The sequence below is a fragment of the Haemorhous mexicanus genome, chromosome 2, assembly GCF_027477595.1.
Source record: "Haemorhous mexicanus isolate bHaeMex1 chromosome 2, bHaeMex1.pri, whole genome shotgun sequence".
Lineage (NCBI taxonomy): Eukaryota > Metazoa > Chordata > Aves > Passeriformes > Fringillidae > Haemorhous > Haemorhous mexicanus.
The window spans coordinates 115,537,934-115,557,350 of record NC_082342.1 but is presented as its reverse complement, the minus strand read 5'-3'; the positions used below and the strand labels follow the sequence as shown (position 1 = coordinate 115,557,350).

General features: G+C 41.6%; 1 protein-coding gene across 1 annotated transcript in view; it reads right to left on the bottom strand.

Annotated features, from left to right (window-relative positions):
- The window catches only part of LOC132324043 (amine oxidase [flavin-containing] A-like), a 34,676-nt gene that overhangs the window by 13,842 nt on the left and 1,417 nt on the right, over window positions 1-19,417 (bottom strand). The window contains exons 2-5 of the mRNA XM_059840002.1: window positions 10,497-10,591; window positions 9,054-9,191; window positions 1,427-1,531; window positions 39-130 (exon numbers count right to left, since the gene is read on the bottom strand). Of these exons, the coding sequence (XP_059695985.1) occupies window positions 39-130; window positions 1,427-1,531; window positions 9,054-9,191; window positions 10,497-10,591 (430 nt within the window). The remainder of the gene's footprint in view (window positions 1-38; window positions 131-1,426; window positions 1,532-9,053; window positions 9,192-10,496; window positions 10,592-19,417) is intronic.

Below are 19,417 nucleotides of genomic sequence, written 5' to 3'. Positions count from 1 at the left end.
CACAGCTGGAATTTCAAAGCAGGTAAAGATTTACGTACTTGGTCCAGCAAATCTTATTTATCAGCTCTTTCATGGTCATTTTGTCCCATTCTTCAGCATGTGGAGCATCCCATGGTGCATCAACAGGAATCTGGAGACAGAGGTGGAATAGCCAAGAAATTATTCAGTACTTCCCCATTGCCTGTGAGCTAGATAGTAGCACAGATTTAATTGAAATGTTGGCCAAGAGTTACTTTTTTCCCCCTGCACATGGATATAAATTTGGTTAAATTCACTAAATTGAACAGTTTCCATTCATGCCTTTGGGCATGAATCCTACCATGACCACCAAATCTGTCTTTGGCTGACCAGTGAACCATATCCTTGTGCTGGGACTCATCTGGCTTTTAGCTGTCCAGAAGCAATTCCAATTTAGTTGCCTTGGTGTCCTCTAGAAATTGAGGGAAAAGTTCTTTTTCCAGTCAGTTCCAAGATAAACACCCAAAGGCCTCTATGTCTCTCTGCTAATTGCAGAGTAAGAAAAAATGTCTAGATACTTCTGAAATATTTTAGGCAGTTAAATTCTTAAGAATACTTCTTTGCATGTAAGTAACATGATGTGGAGCATACCACCATATCCCTAAATCTTTTACAAATGTACTATTGGCCAAAAAAAATGTGTATCATAATACATAAATTTGATTCTGCAAAACCACATAAAACCAGTGGAATTTGCAGGAGTACAGTGAGTTATGCTAGAAGATTCTGATAAGGTAAAGCCCTTGGTTTGTTGCTAGATTATATAGAAACTGATGAATATTTGAAAGAGAGTATAATGCTCCAGGGGCTGCAGTTGTACTGCTTATATTTTGAACTTTAAAAATAAAGTTACTGTGAAGTCAAACTGGAGCCCAGCTTAAGCAGCTACAAAAAAAAAAACAAAAAAAACCCCAAAACAAACAAACAAACAAAAAAAACCAAAAAAAAACCCCAAAAAAACCCACAACCAAACAAACCAAAAACAACTTTACTCAAAATGCTGTCATGAGGGAAGGGGGGAAAAAAACCCTTCTAATCTCCCAGTTTATGGAATATTTTTTTCTGTCATGAGAAAATACTTACACTGAGTTCAACCTCATTTTTTCAGATATCTTAGACACCTCCAGATCTTTTCGTCTCCTCTCATAGAATCATAGAATAGTTTGGGCTGGAAGGGGCCTTTAAAAATCCACCCCACTCTCAGTGAGGAAAATCTATTATTTCTGACAGTTCCTGGGCAACATAGAAATCTTTCTGATGGATGCTTCCTTTCTGTTTTGTTCTGTAGTTGAGGGGTTTTTTTTAAATATATTAAAGAAGCAATAAAAAACCCTGCCAGAAACAAAACAAAAAAGCCCTTAATTTATTCATGGAACATTGTAGGAAACACAGAATTTTGACAGCCTACCTCTTTTCCCATCTTGTCCACAGTTCTCCAGAAGTTATTGTAATCCAGGAAAACCAAGGGATTCCATGTTGAAGGGCAAATTTCCCTGAAATTTTGTGACTTTCCCTGAAATGCACATAAAACCACAAACAACTGAAATACAACAGAACAGATCTTCATATCCCAGGAAAACAAAATTCTCAGAGTTAGCATGTTTGGGCTTTTGCCCCAAACACCTGGCTGGGTTTTGGAGTTTTTCTTTTTTTTCTCTGCATATGAATGCAAGCAATGGAATGCATGTTGCTAAACAGGAGAGATAAAAACAGCTGAACTGACATTGAAAAGGACAATAACACCTTTTTATTCTTACTGTTCTGAAGGGGTGGGGAGGGCTACATTTGGTCTGAGCAAGTTGTCAAATTCTGGGCTAAGGATACTCAGGCCATGGCCAAAGGGGTAACATTCCTTCTTCCTGAGCATCCTTCATTGTTACATTTAAATTAATCTTCTATTTGCCTGCTGCTGAAATGTGCATCCTGAAATTTGTGTGGGTCTAAAATTGAATGCATTTCAAACCATTTAGGCACCTTTATGGTACACCTCACTTTAAAAGCAAACATACCTCTTTGTTATTCCATGGAAGAAACCTAGCCTATAAAAAAAAGTCTGAACAAGAAGTTTTTGGCTGCAGGAAGAAAAATACTGTACACTTGCAAAAGTGGTGTCAGTACTTACACTGTGTGTGACACAGAGTTGCAGCAGTGGCTGAAACTGTCATTATCTGAAACTGTTTCAGATAATCCTGTGATATAATGATAAGAGAAACAATCTAGCAGCAGCTGCTTCTCTGCCATAACTTTAATCTGAAACAGGACTGGATGAGCAGGTAGCATTTTCTCTTATTAATTTGCTTTGACCCTTCCCCCAGGTAAGTCAAAGGTGAATTTCTCATCAGACCTCTCTTCTCTGCCCTTCCAGCTGTGTCAGAAGTTTGTGTGAGGATGAACACTCTGACCTTGACAGGCAGGAGCTGTGGTGCTAAAGCAATTTGCAACCTGCTTGTCAGTGGCATGGAGCCCGTGTCAGCCCATCACACCTGGCAGGGGGGAGTCACAGGCCAAGAGAGAGGCTGCAGTGCTTCAGACACAGGAAATGGGGACCCAGGGACAGAGACACAGAGCAGGAGCCAAACACACCTCCCTCACACTTGCTGGGAGAGAATTGATTGATCTTCCCCACTGATAATTGTGTATTTGTGTGCAAATACATTTGGGTTTCTGGTGTTCTGCAGAACATCTTTCTCTGCAAAGATCATAACAAAGATAAAGAGTGCAAGGCAAAACTCAGTGATCATAGTGAGCTTTCAGACTTGAAAAAAGCAGTGAAACACTGAAATTCCTACACTTTGGTGAACTTTTGTCAGCCCCCAGGATAGGAACAGTAGGGGGGGGCAAATGTATGTGTGTGAGGGACCACAGCAAGCCCTGGCTGAGAGTGCCTGGTGCTGTCTCCTCTGGAGCCCATCAGGTCACTCTGTGCTCTTCCTCTTCATCATCTTCAGTGAGGGCAGCAGCAAAGCCACTCTCCTATTCCATCCAGACTCAGCAATATCTGCTCTGGGCCAAGCAAAGCACCAGCTGGTGATCTCAGCAATTAGTTCAGCCTGAGATCTACAAGTTTAATATTTTAGGTTTTTGGTTTTGTTTTTTTTTTTTTTATTTCCAACAAATGTTGTGCTTTCAAGTCACCAGGAAGTGGTTGGTTACCTCTGGATTTCTGGGTATGTAATCTCAATCTTGTGTCCCACTATTGTATTTGCAGGGATCCCTGTGGCAGGGAGGAATGATGCATCTGACTCCATGTTCTCAGAAGGCTCATTTATTACTTTATAATACCATATTATATGAAAGAATACTATACTATACTAAAGAATGCACAAAGGATACTTACTCAATGCTAAAAAGATGATAATGAAAACTCGTGACCCTTTCCAGAGTCCCGACACAGCTTGGCCCTGATTGGCCAAAGAGACAAAACAACTCACAGCAGAATCCAGTGAAACAATCACCTGTGGGTAAACAATCTCCAAACACATTCCACATGAGCACAACACAGGAGAAGCCAATAAGAATTGTTTTCCTTTTTCTCTGAGGCTTCTCAGCTTCCCAGGAGAAAAATCCTGGGCGAAGGGATTTTTTCAGAGAATGTGAGTGCCACATACCACACACTTTTTTCTCTCTTTTATGCCTATTTTGTTCTTTTTCAGGGTTACACTGAAGGAAGGTGGCTGGGGGGATGCTGCTCCATCCTTCCCCAGGTGCACACCTGCATGCAAAACATTTCTGCCATGGCAAGAGCAGAGTAAATGCTCCTGTGAACTCCCAGCAGGGAATCCTCCAAATGACACTGGCTCCTCCTTTCCCTTGAGGACAATTTCTCAGTGCCAGGCTGCAGCACTGTGTTCAGCCACAGAAAAGAGGGCCAAACAGTGCATGCAAAGGGATATACTGCATCCTACAGCTTTTACTGTCATCAGCTAAAGCTGTATCAAACTAGGAAATACTGATTCCAAGCAGTAACAAGCTAATAATAATTTTATTCTTATTGCTCCACATTTTGCTTTTCTAAAAGATCATCAAACACTGCTTCTCAAAATTCATTTATTGCTAGTCTTTTTATTCTGGTTGGGAACACAGGTGCCATCCACATTACTTCCTTGACATGCTTTAACCCCAATAATTCTGCCCTTCAGCAGAGATAGGGTGCAATCCTGTCAGGCCACCCAAATCAGGGTGAGGAGAAGCTGTTCCTGCCCTTCTGTCCTGTTGATATTGCAGGGGGGCAAAGGGAAAAGATAAGCCTCTTGCAATCAGGAGTAGCAGCAAAAAGTTCCCAGTTTTTCACTGTTCAGTGAAAATCTCTTTCCAAAAGTCTTTCTGAGGACTGACTGTGCTTGTACAGAGGGATGTAACTTGCAAACAGCTCTCCTATCCTTAGCTCACTTAGCTTCAAACATCTTTGGTCAATGGCATAGCCCAGGGAGATCAATGGGAATACATGTTTTATCCCCTGAGAACTACGAAAAGCCAACTGATAATTTTAAAAATCCGAAGTTTTGTTACTTGTTGCTCTCTTCTGCATGCAAAAAAACCTACAGCTTCAGTAAGACTGGAGCCCAATGGCAGGAAAAGCTGGAAAAACACAACAGTGCTAACAGACCTGGAAGAGGAAAAGACTGAATTCAGAGAGGCTGAAATAATTCCCACAGTGACCCCTGTGTGGTGGGGCTGTACCTATCAGAGATGAGATCAGAGGAAAGCCAACTCTAGCAAATTCCAGGCGAGAAATTCCCATTTCCCATCAGGCAGCACGAGCCCAACAGCCTCAGACACATCAGTTCTCCAGCTTTCTCTCTGGCACAAGTGTCTCCACAGCAGGGAGTAAATCCAGCCCCAGTGAGCTGGGCTGGTAAGTTATTAATTTGGTTTTAATACTGTCTCCCTGCTAGGCAGAAGAGCTCTAGCTGCAAGTTTCACAGAGGAGCTCACTGCAAACAGGGGAGGTCTTGCAATATTATTATTATTATTATGGAAAATAATACTGCCTATATTATTTTCAGAACTACTGTTTTCTTAACTGAAAAGCAAATAACCTACTGGCTCAGCTCCCATGCTAACACATGGCTGCCTGACTGACCCACAGAGTTTATCTAACTCTTTTTTTCATTTCCTGCTATGTCAAGTGGCTTCCTGCAGGCCTCAGATCTGAGTCCTGCTGCCTGCTTGGATTAGTTACCCCACACCAATCCAAAGAAAACAAGATCCTCAAGCACCTTCCCTCAGTGGTCAGAAAGAAGGCAGTGAGAGAAGAGCTCTGCAAGGTCCCTTCCCTGCCCAGGGCTGTGCTGGGGCTTGCAGCCAAAACTACAGGAATTAGCCCCAAGCTGTGACACCACCCCAAGTTTCTAATTGTGCCAGAGGAGCAGACAATTTTGCCAGACTTGAGAGAGGCAGGTCTGTCTCCTGCCTGCTGTGCCAGGGACAGGACACACATCAGGAAGCACAGGAGGAACACCTCCCACACCCCAGAGCAGGAGCTGGGATTGCCTGGGGCTGTGCCCAGCACAGAGCAGCAGCTCCCCAGGGTGAGATCCCTCAGGGGAGAATCCTTCCCTGATCCCACCTCCAGCAGGTCTAGCCCTGGGAGCAGTGCTGGGCCTGGGGCTGTCTGATCCCTGTCTGAGCAGCAAGTTTGTGGTGATGGGCAGAGTCTCAGTCACAGAGCCACCTGCTGCACCCTGGGCTCCTAATCTAAAGGCAGGGTGAAGGAAAGAAAGGACTGGAGGGCTAAGCTGAAGCACTGTATAGAAATCCTCATATTTTATCAAGTTCCCCTCTCTGAAAATCATAATTCTTTATTAAGTAATATTATATGTCCTGGAGCTGTGTGCTGCTGCCAGATATGGGAGGAGTGCAGTTGTAGAGAAGGTTAATACCACACCAAGGCCCAATGCCTTTACTTTCTAGGGTCTTCTACTAAAAAAGGTGAAAACTGAGCTTCAAGGACCTCTGTTGAAAAACAAAAAGCTGTCTGCCAGCTCAGGGAAGGGAGAATCCAGCACATCTGCCCTTTCTCAGCCCAAAAGCATTCTTGCTGAACTATGGGACAGTAGATACAGAGAAATTTAGCTGGAAAGAGGGCTCATAACAAACACTTAAGTTTTAAGTTACAGATTTGCAAGGACAGGATACCAAAAAAAAATCCTGACTGACATTAAAGGAGTCCATGTTACCATGCCAACTGATGGGAAAGAAAGAACAAATAAATTTTAAAAAAATATAAAAAAAGATAAACAATAGTTACATATTTGGATTTTCAAAGAAACCATAACTACAAAGGAAACCTGCACCAATGAAGCAATTTGGTTATTAAAGCTTGCAGTATGTGGAATTTTTCCACACAGATATGGGAAAAATTCCTGTCAGAGAAAAGAAGCTCATTAAATCCCTCTGGGGATTTTCACTTTCTCTTGGCTGCTTCCGCTGCTCGGATAAACCATTTTCCCACTTTCTCCCAGCTCAATCCAAGCAGTATCCTGGAAATCTTCAGAAAAAGCCAAGCTGAACTGATGGTTAAGGTAAAGAAAAGACCAAAAATCTCTTAATCTAAGGGTGCTGGAGATTACATACAGATGTCACAAACACAGCTAAAGCTGTGCTTAGTCACTGCTCAAAACTTCCTCTCCCCTCTGACAAAACCACACAACATTGCAGGCTTTGGAGAAAGCTCTTGGGAGGAGACCTTCCTGTCTGGCCCTGGCTCCACACTCCTGGACAGCCACCAGACAAACACCAGAGAGCTGAGACACAAGGGGAGAAGATTTAATCAGACCTTCCAAGGCCTGCAGGTGGCCCATGGCTGATGGTATATCAGCCCAATAAGCTGAAAAAAACCCATATTTCAGATTAATATTTAATTTCTGTTTGAGATGATCCTTTAATATCTAATAATCCCTTTGCTCACACTTTCTGCCATCTAGGAAGTACCACTTGGTGCTGTGTGGTATTGTGTAATTTGTGCTGGTGTTCCTGGAGCATCTCTGATGAATGTGAGGGATGCATCTGCAGCTGGGAGAGCACAAACCCCTACCTGCACCTCAGCATCCAGCCTGGCAACAGTGTGCAGCAGGCAGGTAAAAGAGAGGCAGGTAAAAAAGCCCTGGGCACTGAGCAGCCCAGCCAACAGCCAGGACTGCACAGATGGAGTTTAAAAAGCTTCCTCTAGAAGGGGGATATAAGAGAGGGTTCAACCACACATCCCTAAATCAAAGGGCACGGTGACTGCACAGTGTCTCGAGGAAAAAGAAAGGAGAAAAAGCTGTGGAAAACCTTAGGAAAAGAAAATTACAGAAAAGGGCTACAATTCATGGGAAGAAGATGTGAGACAAATGAGACCTACAGGAAGAAAAGCATCATTATTATTCATCCAGTGCTTAAATCTGGGATACCTTAAAGCCCCTTTGCCGTCACCCTGGTCCAACAATTACAGCTCCCTTGGGACCCTGATTAGCTCAGCAGGACCACAATGACAAATCCAGAACTGATCCACAGCCTGTGATCCAGCTGAATAGCTCATAATGCTGCCTCTTGCTTAGAAATATGCTTTCACTTCAAAGAAAACACACAAAATTACATGGTCATTAGCAGGGACGTGCATAATGAAATGTGGGACAATAAAAAGCTGCAGCTTTGGTGTCAAAATGGATTAAGGGCTCGAAGTAATGTACCCCATTAGAGCCTTTTATTTAACATAAAGAAGATAAGTGCCTTTTAGGATGCTGAGATATTCATGCCTGAGCTTAAATTAGAGTGGGACAAACACTCTGCTGGTACAAACCAGCCCATCCCTCTTGCTGTAGAATTACATCAATTTTGCATGAGGGGGTGACAAGTAAGTTTTTTAGCATTATGGAGTGGCTGTGCAATTATTTAAGATGTGACTGTTTTATGAGCATGGCATCAATCTGCCCAATAAGGAGTGCCTGCAGAACCAGATGGTAAAACTTTGCAGCATGAACACATTGCTCTAATTCTTAGGAAAAAAAATCGAGAAGGTAATAGAAACGAAACCAATTAAGGATCCATCACATAGCATGGCTTGTCTGTATCAAGTATGTCAACTGTGACTCATACAGGCTTCAAGTCTGGTTCTGCCAGAGTCTGTTAAGTGCCAAAACTAAAGAATATTTTTTAAGAAATTGAAAGTGATGGTCTTTTCAAATTAAAATAATACTTTGAGTTATGGATACAGACAGACACATCTCACACCAATGAATCTTAGGCCTTTCTTTGTCCTCCTCCCTGCTGCTCTCACCCTGCACTGGTTTTGGCAGCAGGTCCTGGGTAGGACTTGTGCAAAAAAATCAGTGGGCTAAAGATCTGGCACAAGGGCTGGAAATCTGCCCTGAGGACAGGTTTCATTGCTGTTCATTTTAGCCACAACAGGACTTGCTCAAGAGTGGCCACCTGGACTCCTGCTGCCCCACATCTCAGAGGTGACATTTTGGTGACTTTTGGGAAGGGCACCATTAGCTAGAGAGGGAAGCTCAGAGTCTCAGATTGGATGATTAACTTCCAAACACCCATTTGTGAGATGAATCCCACTCTATGAGGCTGGGAGAGATCTCACGTGAATCCAGTCATGTGGGCAAAATATATTATCCTACTCCCAGGCTGGTTCCATAATACTATTGTCCAGTATCCTCATTCAATACTATCCATCAATACAATTATTTTTTAAATTTAAATTTGGCTTTTATTTCTGAACAAGTATTTCCTGAATTTCAGGCAAAAATTCTTTGGAGGGTATGTTCAAAGACAACGTGCCAAATCCATCCCAGGTTTTTTAGCTGCTGTCAGCTGCATTTTTTGAACACTTTCAAAAAGAAAAAAAGAACCATTTTTTGCACTCTCAACAAGTTAAAACAGAATAACAACACTTCAAGCAGGTGCTATCTGGATTACTAAGGGTAAGTTTTAAATGAAACCTTTTGATGATTGTTAGTAATTTCCAGGTTTCAGTGCCACCTTTGGGTACTTCAGCATGGAAATGCAATATACTTACAATATTTGCAATAGGCAATACTTACCCCTTTGTGATGGAACATGTGGCCCTCAACATACACTTTATAGTTCTCCACCCCCAGCTCCTTTGCCAGTCGCAGAATCCGGTTTTGGGTAGGTCCCACGTAAGATCCACCAACATCTACATAATTCACTTTATCATTCTGGGAAAAAGAATACAGGCATCAGAAAGGATTCCTGTGCAGGAAGCTCCTCAAGACAGACATCTAGAAGCAGAAAGAATTATTCCATACTGAATGTGCATGGAATGTATGTGTATGATATTCAGGGGGGATTTGTTCATGGGAAAGGTTGTCGAGCACGGAAATGGGCTGCACAGGGAGGGGCTGGAGTCACCACCCCTGGAGATGTTCAAGAAATTCACATTACTTTTCTTGTCATTGCAAAACATTTCTGCAGCTGAAACCACCTCCAGCACCAAGCCTTGTTTTCTCTCTCTAGATACTTGCTTAGACTTAGTGCTGCAGGTGCTGAGCACTGCACTGCAGTTTTCCAGGAGATTCATCTCCTTTCCAGCACTGCAGCCCTTGGCTCCAGCCTGCTGCTGTCTGGGCAGGGATCCCCAGCCATGCTTGCCATGAAAGGTGCTCCATGCACCCCCCAGACCAGCACCACACTCACTTGGGAAGTGGGAAGAAAGCAGAAGGTTTCAGGGGTGCACACCATCACAGCAGGCTGATCTCCCAAGACAGTAACTCTTAAACACTGTTTACAGGGAGTATTTTAAGCCTGGCACTCTCAGTGTCACAGAAGGATGGTGTTTATGCTCCATGTTTCACACACAATGATTTCTGCTGGAACACCACTGTTTATCTCTGGTTCCCCAGCAATGGCATCTGACATAATTTACACCTCTCTCAATTCCAGGGTGGGAAGTAGAGCTAATGTCTGTATTACATTACCCTGTGCCACAAGTGACTCTTCATTTCTTTCTTTTTTTTTTTTTCTAATGGAAATCAAGATGCATTTCATTTTTACAAGGAGGAGTGTTATTTCAGATAATTTTAAGACATTTTAAAAGATATGTCTGAGCCATAATGATGTCTGGTCCTGCTCAGGCTGCTTCTTAGAGGGCTCTAAGTTTTCATGCCTGTTACAGTATGCAAAGAGAGATGGAAAAAACAGCGGAAATGCCCTGACACTCCTGGTCCCAGATGATGGTTTTCAACACATTATTGAAGACTAGGTAGACAATATTCATTTTTCCCTCATCTTCTAAGCCAGTCACTGCACCTTAGAAGGTTGGCCAAGCAGGGATTCTTCTTGGTGAGCACATGCTGACTGATGGCTTTTGGATTAGTTGTTCTGTCACCTTCTGAGGGATTGAGCTGAAGCTGTAGTTCCCTGGATCAAAATAATTGCAGTTCCCTGGGTCAAAATAACAGGAGTGACATCTATCCCACTGTAGACCAGCACAGGAGGGAGTCCACACCTCATGGAGCACTTACCCTGATAGTGAATGTCCTGCCTCCCACTCTGTCCCGGGCCTCAAGGACCACCACGCTGACCCCAGCCTCAGACAGCAATTTGGCAGCTGACAAACCTAGCAAAAAAAGAGAAAGTGCATTAAAGCCAGCAGCAGCAATCAGCCACATTCATGGTCAAAAACTGAACCAAAGCTTCAAGGTCAGAGATTTCAGTAGATTGCTCTCAAAACTCCCTGAGAGAATCTACGAGCTTTGCATGGTATCTCATCACAGAAATCATGTAGCTGCTGCTTAGTTGCATGTTATGACCACCCACAGCACTCACAGACTGAAGTTTCCTCCTTGGGTTTGCATTTTGGCCTTTCAAAAGCAGCAGAACTTCAATTATTAAGGGACAGACACACATCCTACTCTTGATTTGTGCAGCCTATGGAAAGGCAGCACCCATCTTGGGGGCCTTGCAGTGCTTCAGTGACATAAAAAATGCTCCTCTCCCACATCAGCTCTGCTCCTCTCCTGTCCCTTGGCCTCATCCACATGCAGAAGGGAAGTCTGCTTCACTGTCAGGATTCATTTTCAGCAATGGGGTTTGACCATGACAATCAAACAGGCTGCATGTAGATACTTTATAAGTGGAATTATGGTCTCAGCAAAAATCATCTAATTATGGGACTTTGTGATGGAGCCACCAGAGACAACTGAAAATTCAATAGGACAGGGGACCTCTCTGCTCCTGACAGATGGGAGCTGAAATTGTAAAAAGCAATCATGAGTTGGTGAAATCAGATTATGCCACTGCCCTGCAGGCCAATTTGGCACTGAAACATTGTTTCTTGGGAGTTGTTTCCCCTCCTTGAGTACACAAAAGGCAGCCCTATTGATCAGCACTTCCAAGATATCCTGCAGGCAGGAGTAACAATATTACCCTCATGTTTATTACACTGCCTTGAAATGTGATTAAAATCAACTTTTTGTGAGCCTTACAAAGAAGGCACGTCTGAAAAGACCAGGGGAGAGGAATCATTCTGGGAAGAGTTAAATGCACTCCTTTATTCTAAGGGCAATGCAGAATTGACCATAAACTCCTAGGCATAGAATCTTTTAATGGGAAAGTGGAACACCATTCACTGGAAACCAGAACTGAGGAAGTTCAAATGTCTTACATAGGCGGAAATTATACATATAATTTTCATACTCATCTAAAAGTAACTTGATACCCTTGCACCATATTCTTTAGATTGCTGCTGGAGCAGAAGTATACTTAATTCTTCCATCTATTTAACATTCTAATTTTTTTTAATTGCAAGCCATTTTTCAGTGGAGTGGATATATTAAAAATTGATCTAATTTATTTCAGTGATAATTTTTTCCCTCCATGAAACTCTAGAAACAATTTTTTCCCAGCTAATTCTTTAATCATTGAGTGATGGTTTCTCTTCGTCCCCAACATAAATGTAGAAGACACAAATCTACAATGCTGAAACCACAAAATGCAATATTTTCTTACAAATACATAATTTTTTTATATTCAGAAAAATGAGATTTCAAGAGATACAGCAGGTTTTGTCATATCATAGTGGATATCCTACATGTATAAAATAAAAGGCTGAATTCTTTATTCTGTATAAATACCACTGGACACTCAGACACGAGTGGGTAATTCTTTTGTAAGAAAGTTTACTGTAGACACACATGCCTTGAAAAAATTGAACATGAAGCCTGTTTTATGTATGAAGAAGTCTGTTTTATGTATGAAAAAAAATTAAATGCAATCTTTGGTGCTTAAGACCTTAATTTTATACTGAATATAACTGCTCTATTCCTGCCACAGTTGTTTAGGAAGAATAATGGTCACACTGGACTGAGTTGGAAGTTAAGCTCACTGCTGGATTATAGCTTAATTATCCAAATACAGAAGGGCTGCTAAGGGATGAAGAATGTGTTGTAATGTGACTGAGGGTCTCCAACCTGTTTGCCTGTTAAACTGTACTTGTTCTCCAGACTTACAAGTGGTTAAGCTTCATTGCTTTTTAACCCAATGGTCATCTGAGAAACTGGTCCAAAAACAAAAAAAAGGCTTTGGAATTTCATAAACTGGGAAACAGCAAGAAATAAATTAAGACAGAAATGGCTTACTGGGAACTGGGAGAGGGCATGACTCACAAGTATAAACAACACAAAATATGTTTATTTAAGATTACTACTACACATTTACTAGCTCAAAGCATGGAAACTATTTTCTTTTAAAACAAAAGGCTAGGAACAACACCCACACACAGCATCTCCATGTCTGTGCCTCTATCTCTTTCTGTTGGACCCACCTCTTTAGCTCCATCCTGGTCACACTCAAGTGCACCGGGTCCAGGTGCTTCCACAGGTTCATCTGAAGCACGCTACAGGTCATGAAGCCTCTGTGCTTTTTATACACAAATAACCTCTAAATTGACTGCATATTTACAGTTCATCTTCTCCATAACTTGAGTTTTCAAGACTTTTGTTGCTGTTCCAGTATCCTGGACAGGACTGGACACCAGAGAGTGACCATTTGATTGATGGGATAAGAATGAGAGAGGAAGGAATGAGACCTTCTCCTTTCCTGCTCCTTGCCTCATCCCTGCCTGCTCAGCTGCCCTCAGGCTGCATGGAGCTATCCTCCCACTTCCTCTACATCATCTCCATCCCAGAGTACATTGTGAGCTTCAGCAGCTCCCAAGGGGCAGGGAAGAAGCTGTGGATGCCCCATCCCTGGAAGTGCTCCAGGCCAGGCTGGATGGGGCTTCGGGAGGTGCTGCTGCCCATGGCAGGGGGTGGAATGAGATGGGCTTTAAGGTCCCTTCCAAGGCAAACCATTCCCTACAGGCACATTATTCCAGGCCAAATGGAGCACTGGGCTCAGTGCACAGACCAGGCAATGACAACTCTCCAGTGCCTGCTGCTGTGACTCTGTGCAGACACCCCTGCCACAGCTCAGCCTGTGGCTGTGTCACCTCCACCTCCCCCAGTGCAGCCCTGAGATAAAGCTGAAAACCACCCCAAATCACTGGAAAAACTCCTTCCAGATATCCCCTAATGCCATGAATTAGAAATACACCACTTGCCTCAGCAAGGCAGAAGGAGCCTGCCAAAACCACGGCTCATTCGTAGTGTCTGCTCTGGAAATTCACTTATTGTAAAATGAGAACAAACAAGGCCAGACATCCTCCACAAGGGTTTCTATGGAAATCTCACAAGCAGCTCCCCTCCTCTGAAGATGCCAGGCAGGAAAGCTCTGTTCCTATTGATTCTGCAGCGCTATTAAGGACTCAGAATTGCTGCTGCTACAGATCATACTGTGGCTGCTTTCATGCCAGAAAATTGTCATAATGCTACCACAAGCAAAGCCCTTTGAAGTGCATCAAAACATGGATATACAGGGAAAAAAAAAAAAGAAAAAGAAGTGAAAAGAAACTAAGATGAATTGATGCCAACCAGCAGACTACAAGAAACACCCCATGACTGAAACATAAGGACACTGAACAATACTGAGTTTTGTAATACAACAAAGCCCATCTCTACTTCACAGGAAAGAAAAGTTCAACTCCGTAGGTAGTGAACAACACTGGGACCTAAGAGACTTGAACTTGATTCCAGAGGAGTCCTGTAATGGTTCTCTGTTTTTTAGAGAAGTGTTTATAAGCATAGATTTATGAGAATAATTCCAAGTTGCCTCAGTACTGGGGTTTATACAGAGCATATGAGCTGAGATTAGTTCTACAGCATAAACAGTGAGAGTTTTAAAAAAGTTACTTTATTGGAAATGTCCTTTATTGGAAATTGTACACTAACAATATAGAGTTATAGTTTTCAAAATCTAGGCTCTGTAAATACAGAACATTTCTTCATAAAACCCTTATTAATCCACCCTACTGTACACAGCATGGCATAGCCACATTGTGAGAAAGATGATTAACTCATTACTGTAGTGTTCTAGCAAGATTTAACTGAGAAAAAGAGGGAAAATCTTCCTGCAAAATTCCTACATTTTTCTGATCTTGATTGGGGAAATAATTTTGAGACTTTTTTTGCTCATTTTTCTAATATACATCAGTAAAATAGGAGAACTGGCAATATATCATTATTGAAGTTCCAATGTAATGGCATTCTAATGCTGTGATTATTTTTACTGTTTCGTTGATGGAAAACCTACCTTTTTCTAAAATCACAAATTGAAAAAAAACCACAATTGAGTGAATAAGCCTGGTAATGATCACCTTAAAATCAGCTCTTATTTTTCCAGCTAGAAATCCCTTTGGCAAGTAAAAATAAACCTGTCAATAAGTGATGCAAAACATTTCTGCCATGACCATGGGGTAAACTCTCCCTTCCTCACCTCTTTATTCTTCTCCTGCAGCCCTGATTACCCTTTGATTGGAATTTTTGTGTACATCATAGCATTTATTTAAGTTTTAAAATACAATTAAAAGGTGCTCAGTTACATCAGATTGACCAGAGAAGCCACTAATGGGCAGCAACACACAGAAAGCTGAGAAGGAAAAAACTGTTTCCTTTCACTGACTAAGGATTTGAAGATTTTAAATTGCCACTGAAAATATAAAAAGACCCCAAGCCAACAATGCTATTAATTGAGTAGCAGCATCTTAAATCCACACAAAAAAGCAAGAATGCACAGTGTGGATCACAAGTCTGCATTTATTTCTACTTCAGTGTTGCCTAATACCATAACATCACCAATTTTCTGCTTGTCAGAAACCATGTTTTATCTTGCCATACTTTCTTTCATGTCCCTTCTCATAGAATCCTTGGCACTGGAGGGAGATTGAGTTAATGTATTTTGTCCTTTTCAGGTAAACCTACTTAATCTCTTTTTCATCAGTATTTTTTCCCTTCTAGGAGAAAAAATATCCACTTGATTCAGCAAAGATCTTAACCAAAAGAGAATAAACATTTTCTACTACAGAATACATTGTCCAAATGAGACCAAGCCACTTACTGGGTCTCAATGGCATCACTGTCTAAATGCTTCCTACAGATGCAAGCCTTGTTCTGAAGGGCACAAAGACAGTTTCTCATGGACAATGTTAGCAGAAATGCAGTGGGCAGGAAGAGGGAATTCTATTCCAAGGATGAAATCACTCCACACACACCCACTGTGATTTTTCATGTCCACAGCTTCTTGCAGTAAACTTTCCTTCCCCAAAGTAATGCCCTCCCCCAAATCAAAGGCAGAAAAAAGTTAATGAGTATAAGCACAGGGTTGGAAATGAAGCATCTTTCCTCCAATTACACATTAAAATGATGCCAGTTTGATCCCACCTAGAAATGGAAACAACCAAGGTAATTACACACATGTTATGACTATTGACAATTTTTTTTAGCTAGTGTTGTCCAGAATAAATTTCTAAATTTATTACCATTACCTAAATGATGACTTTCAACTAAACAAGAATGTCAAAAATGTTGCTGCTAATTTATGATCAATGTCATCCCCACAAATACCAATAACATCAGTGCTGGTATTCTCAGAAAAGACATAATGCCTGTCCCATGCCTGGTTTTGTTAGTTAGGGTATTTTTAGGGATCTGTCCTAACTACTTGGCTACTTCTTTAGCTTGTTAGGACAAATTACACTCATAAGATTTCAGCAGCAAACCAGCAGAACACATTATGAAGAAGGAGGCAAATGGAAATTGGTACTTCTGCTTATTTGCAATTATTGTAAAAAGCATCCATTACACTTTGTATGGGTTTCTGAGAGTTTTGTTCCTGCTGTAAATTTTTGTCATAATGACAGCTTGCTAGGAGTACATTGGGAACTCAGAGCTCTGTGAAACATTGTTATTTATTTCTGCATCCCCAAAAATGGCCTTTAGGAATCTCTGCTCCTGACTGACAACATTAACAGCTTTCTGGTTGGATCCAGAAAGAAGGAAGGAATGAACCAGGTAGATAGGACCCAGCACAGGGCAAATGCAAAGAGACAAACAGAGAATACATTTTATGAATCAAATATTATATTCCTATAGGTCAAATCCCAGGTAAATACAGAAGTAACAGTAGGGAAAAAAATTATTGGAAACTACTCCAGATTTACACAGGTCAGACTGATTCTATCTCACACCAACAACTGTGCGTTTGACAGTTTATCTGACACCACCACCCACCAGCAGCTTGGCCTGCTGTCAAAACAAACAGGGCAGTGTACAACAGAAGTTGTGCTGCCAGGATGGCAAGCAAGGAAAATCTGCATTTGCTCATTATTCAGTCTTTCACTCAGAGCCCAAAGCCAAGGCGTAGGTAGCTCGAGGGGCGAGGCTGTCGATCACACACTGTGGAGCTGGAGATGCCAACACAGAGTGCTCTTCCACAGAGAGAAAAACAAAAAAGGCTTAATAATGTATCATATGTTTTATTTCTATATAAAGGCTAATCACTACTATTTTTACATCCCAGCTTTTCCTACGATTTGTGGCCCTTGGAATCCTCCATAAGTGCAGCAGAAAACAGTGCTGTTCCCTGCACATGGCTGGGAAATCTCAGCTTTGATTTTGTAGAACCACGCAAGCTCCTCTTTTCTAGATAAAAACAAACATCTTTTTCTGTGGAAACAAAAACTATCCATGTCAGCAAATTATAGTCTTAAGTGTAAGATTCAATTATGTCTGGTTTTTTTCTTGTGTTTTGTACTTGTAACACAATGTGCTGAAATTTCTTCCAAATCATATTTGCATACAAGATTTTTTGGACTTCTCTACTTCTGGACATACTTCTCCATATCTGCTGCCTCTCTGGTTTGCATTATGTAGACAAACATTATTAATTCTCCATGCAATCTTCTGATAAACTTGGCTTCCACACGAAGTGAGGCTGGCACATGAATATAATCCCATGAAAAAAAAGTTAACATATTTTGCTTACATTCTTTTTTTCTTTTTCCCTTTCCAAATTTGGAACTATTTAAGCTTGAATTTTCAGGGTGTGTTTTTCAGGGTGTGGTTTTTTTGTGATTCTTTTCTGCTGGAAAATCTTGGTCAAAACTGACTGTCTATTTCTAAGTGTCTAGGGAAAACATATTCTTTGATTTTGAAAAATCATGCCTTTTTTAATGCCTATTTTGGAAGTTGCAGCAGCAACTTGAGATTTGGCAGGGAGGTAACCTTGGAGTCAACATAGCACATTTTGTTATCCATATGAAAATATGCCCCAGTAAAATTAGTTAGAAAGTTTTGAGAAATTACAGGTCACATAAATCATCTGACAAGCTGAAGTATCTGAGGTTTCTGTCTAAATTCTCTGAGCACTTAATGCTGTCCAGTTGTTAATGAGCAGTGCCCAAGGACTGACTGAGAACCCAGGCCCTCCTTACAACATTTGGTGCCATCAGCTTGCTGAGTTTCAACAAACACACAATCAAGTAAAATTAATCATGTCAAAGTCAATCCAGAATAGCACTCTTCATTTCAGCAGAAAACCCTATAAATAGGAAATGGGAGCAATATTCAAGCCATATAAATAAAAACTCCCTGTGGGTATGGGGAAATTCTTTAACTTCAGGCACCAGTTTATTTCATATGCTTGGGTATAAAATGCTGTAATCAATATTAACTGCATTAAAGGGGACCTTATCTATTAAGAGTGACACAAACATGTGTCTGAAGCTTTTACTGGCCTCCATCCACATTTTTAACATGCAAGCCCAAGTGGAAAGAGGAATCCATCCCAACCTCTGCAGCTCCCTTTCTTCAGGGTGCAAAGGCACCTTCTGATGCAGCCTGGACCGTTTGAGTGAGATTCCATGGGGTACAGCAGGAAAATCCCAGAGGTACAAGCCACCCAAGCAGAGATTTCTTCCAAAAGCTTTTTCTCCCCACATCACTCTTTGCAGAAGCTCCCTCCACCCCCAGACTGCAGTTCCCTACAGGCAGAGGGGATTCTGTGTCCCTGGAATGGCCACATTGTGGTGTGCATGCAGAGACCAGGAACAGGGATGAGCAGAACATGTTCAGAAATTCACTGTTCAGAAATTGCCACTCAGGACCAAGCTTTGCTTTGAGGAATAGACAACTCCAGAGCTGCCTGTCAGGATTTGAGCTTCATTTCACAAATACTGGACAAATAATTTAAAAAGCCACAGCATCACTGCTGGGAAGTTCACACTTAATAGAACAAGCACTTTGCTCATACCTCATACAGATTTCACGTATTTGTAGTAAAGAACTAATTTATCCCAGAGTTTCCTATCCCTTCCTGCAAGCACCAGGCAGTGAGTATTTAAAATACAATAGAAGGAGTGGAAACAGAAATCTCACCAGATGAGTCAACTGCAAATTCAATTTCAGAGATACAGACAGCAAGTCAACGATGGAATCAGAGAGATTGAGGGGAAATCCTGTCCATACTGGAGTACGATTCACAATGTATTTCACCAGAAGCAGAACTCTAGATACAGACTACTTTTTTTTTTTTTTAAGACCAGAAAGCAGCACTGTCTAACCTCTTGCAGAACTGAGGAGTAGGCATATTGGTGCAGGAATGGTAGTAACAGAGAAGCTGTGAGAAAAGCAAAACAGACCAGAGGCTGATCAGAGTTTAATCCCCCGGCTATGAATGGCAGCGGAGAGTAAAAATTGATTCATTATAAATAAGGCATTTATTGCCTATTTTTCAATGGCTGTTTTCTTAAAATGATGTCTGTTCTAATTCATAACAGGCAGACACCAATGTCTGTGCCACTGGCATGGGGTTTCCATTGGCATGAAAAATGTTCCTGTACCCCAGGAGTGCCCTGACATGTTTATTTGTTTTCTTCATGCCACTGACAAATTTTCAGGGACTGTGAGCACCGTGAAATTTTCTGCTTGGCTCCATTTCGATCCCCACACCAGGCTTTGGTCCAAGGCACAGGTGTTACAAAGTAACTCAGTGTTTTTGTAAGAGTGAGGTA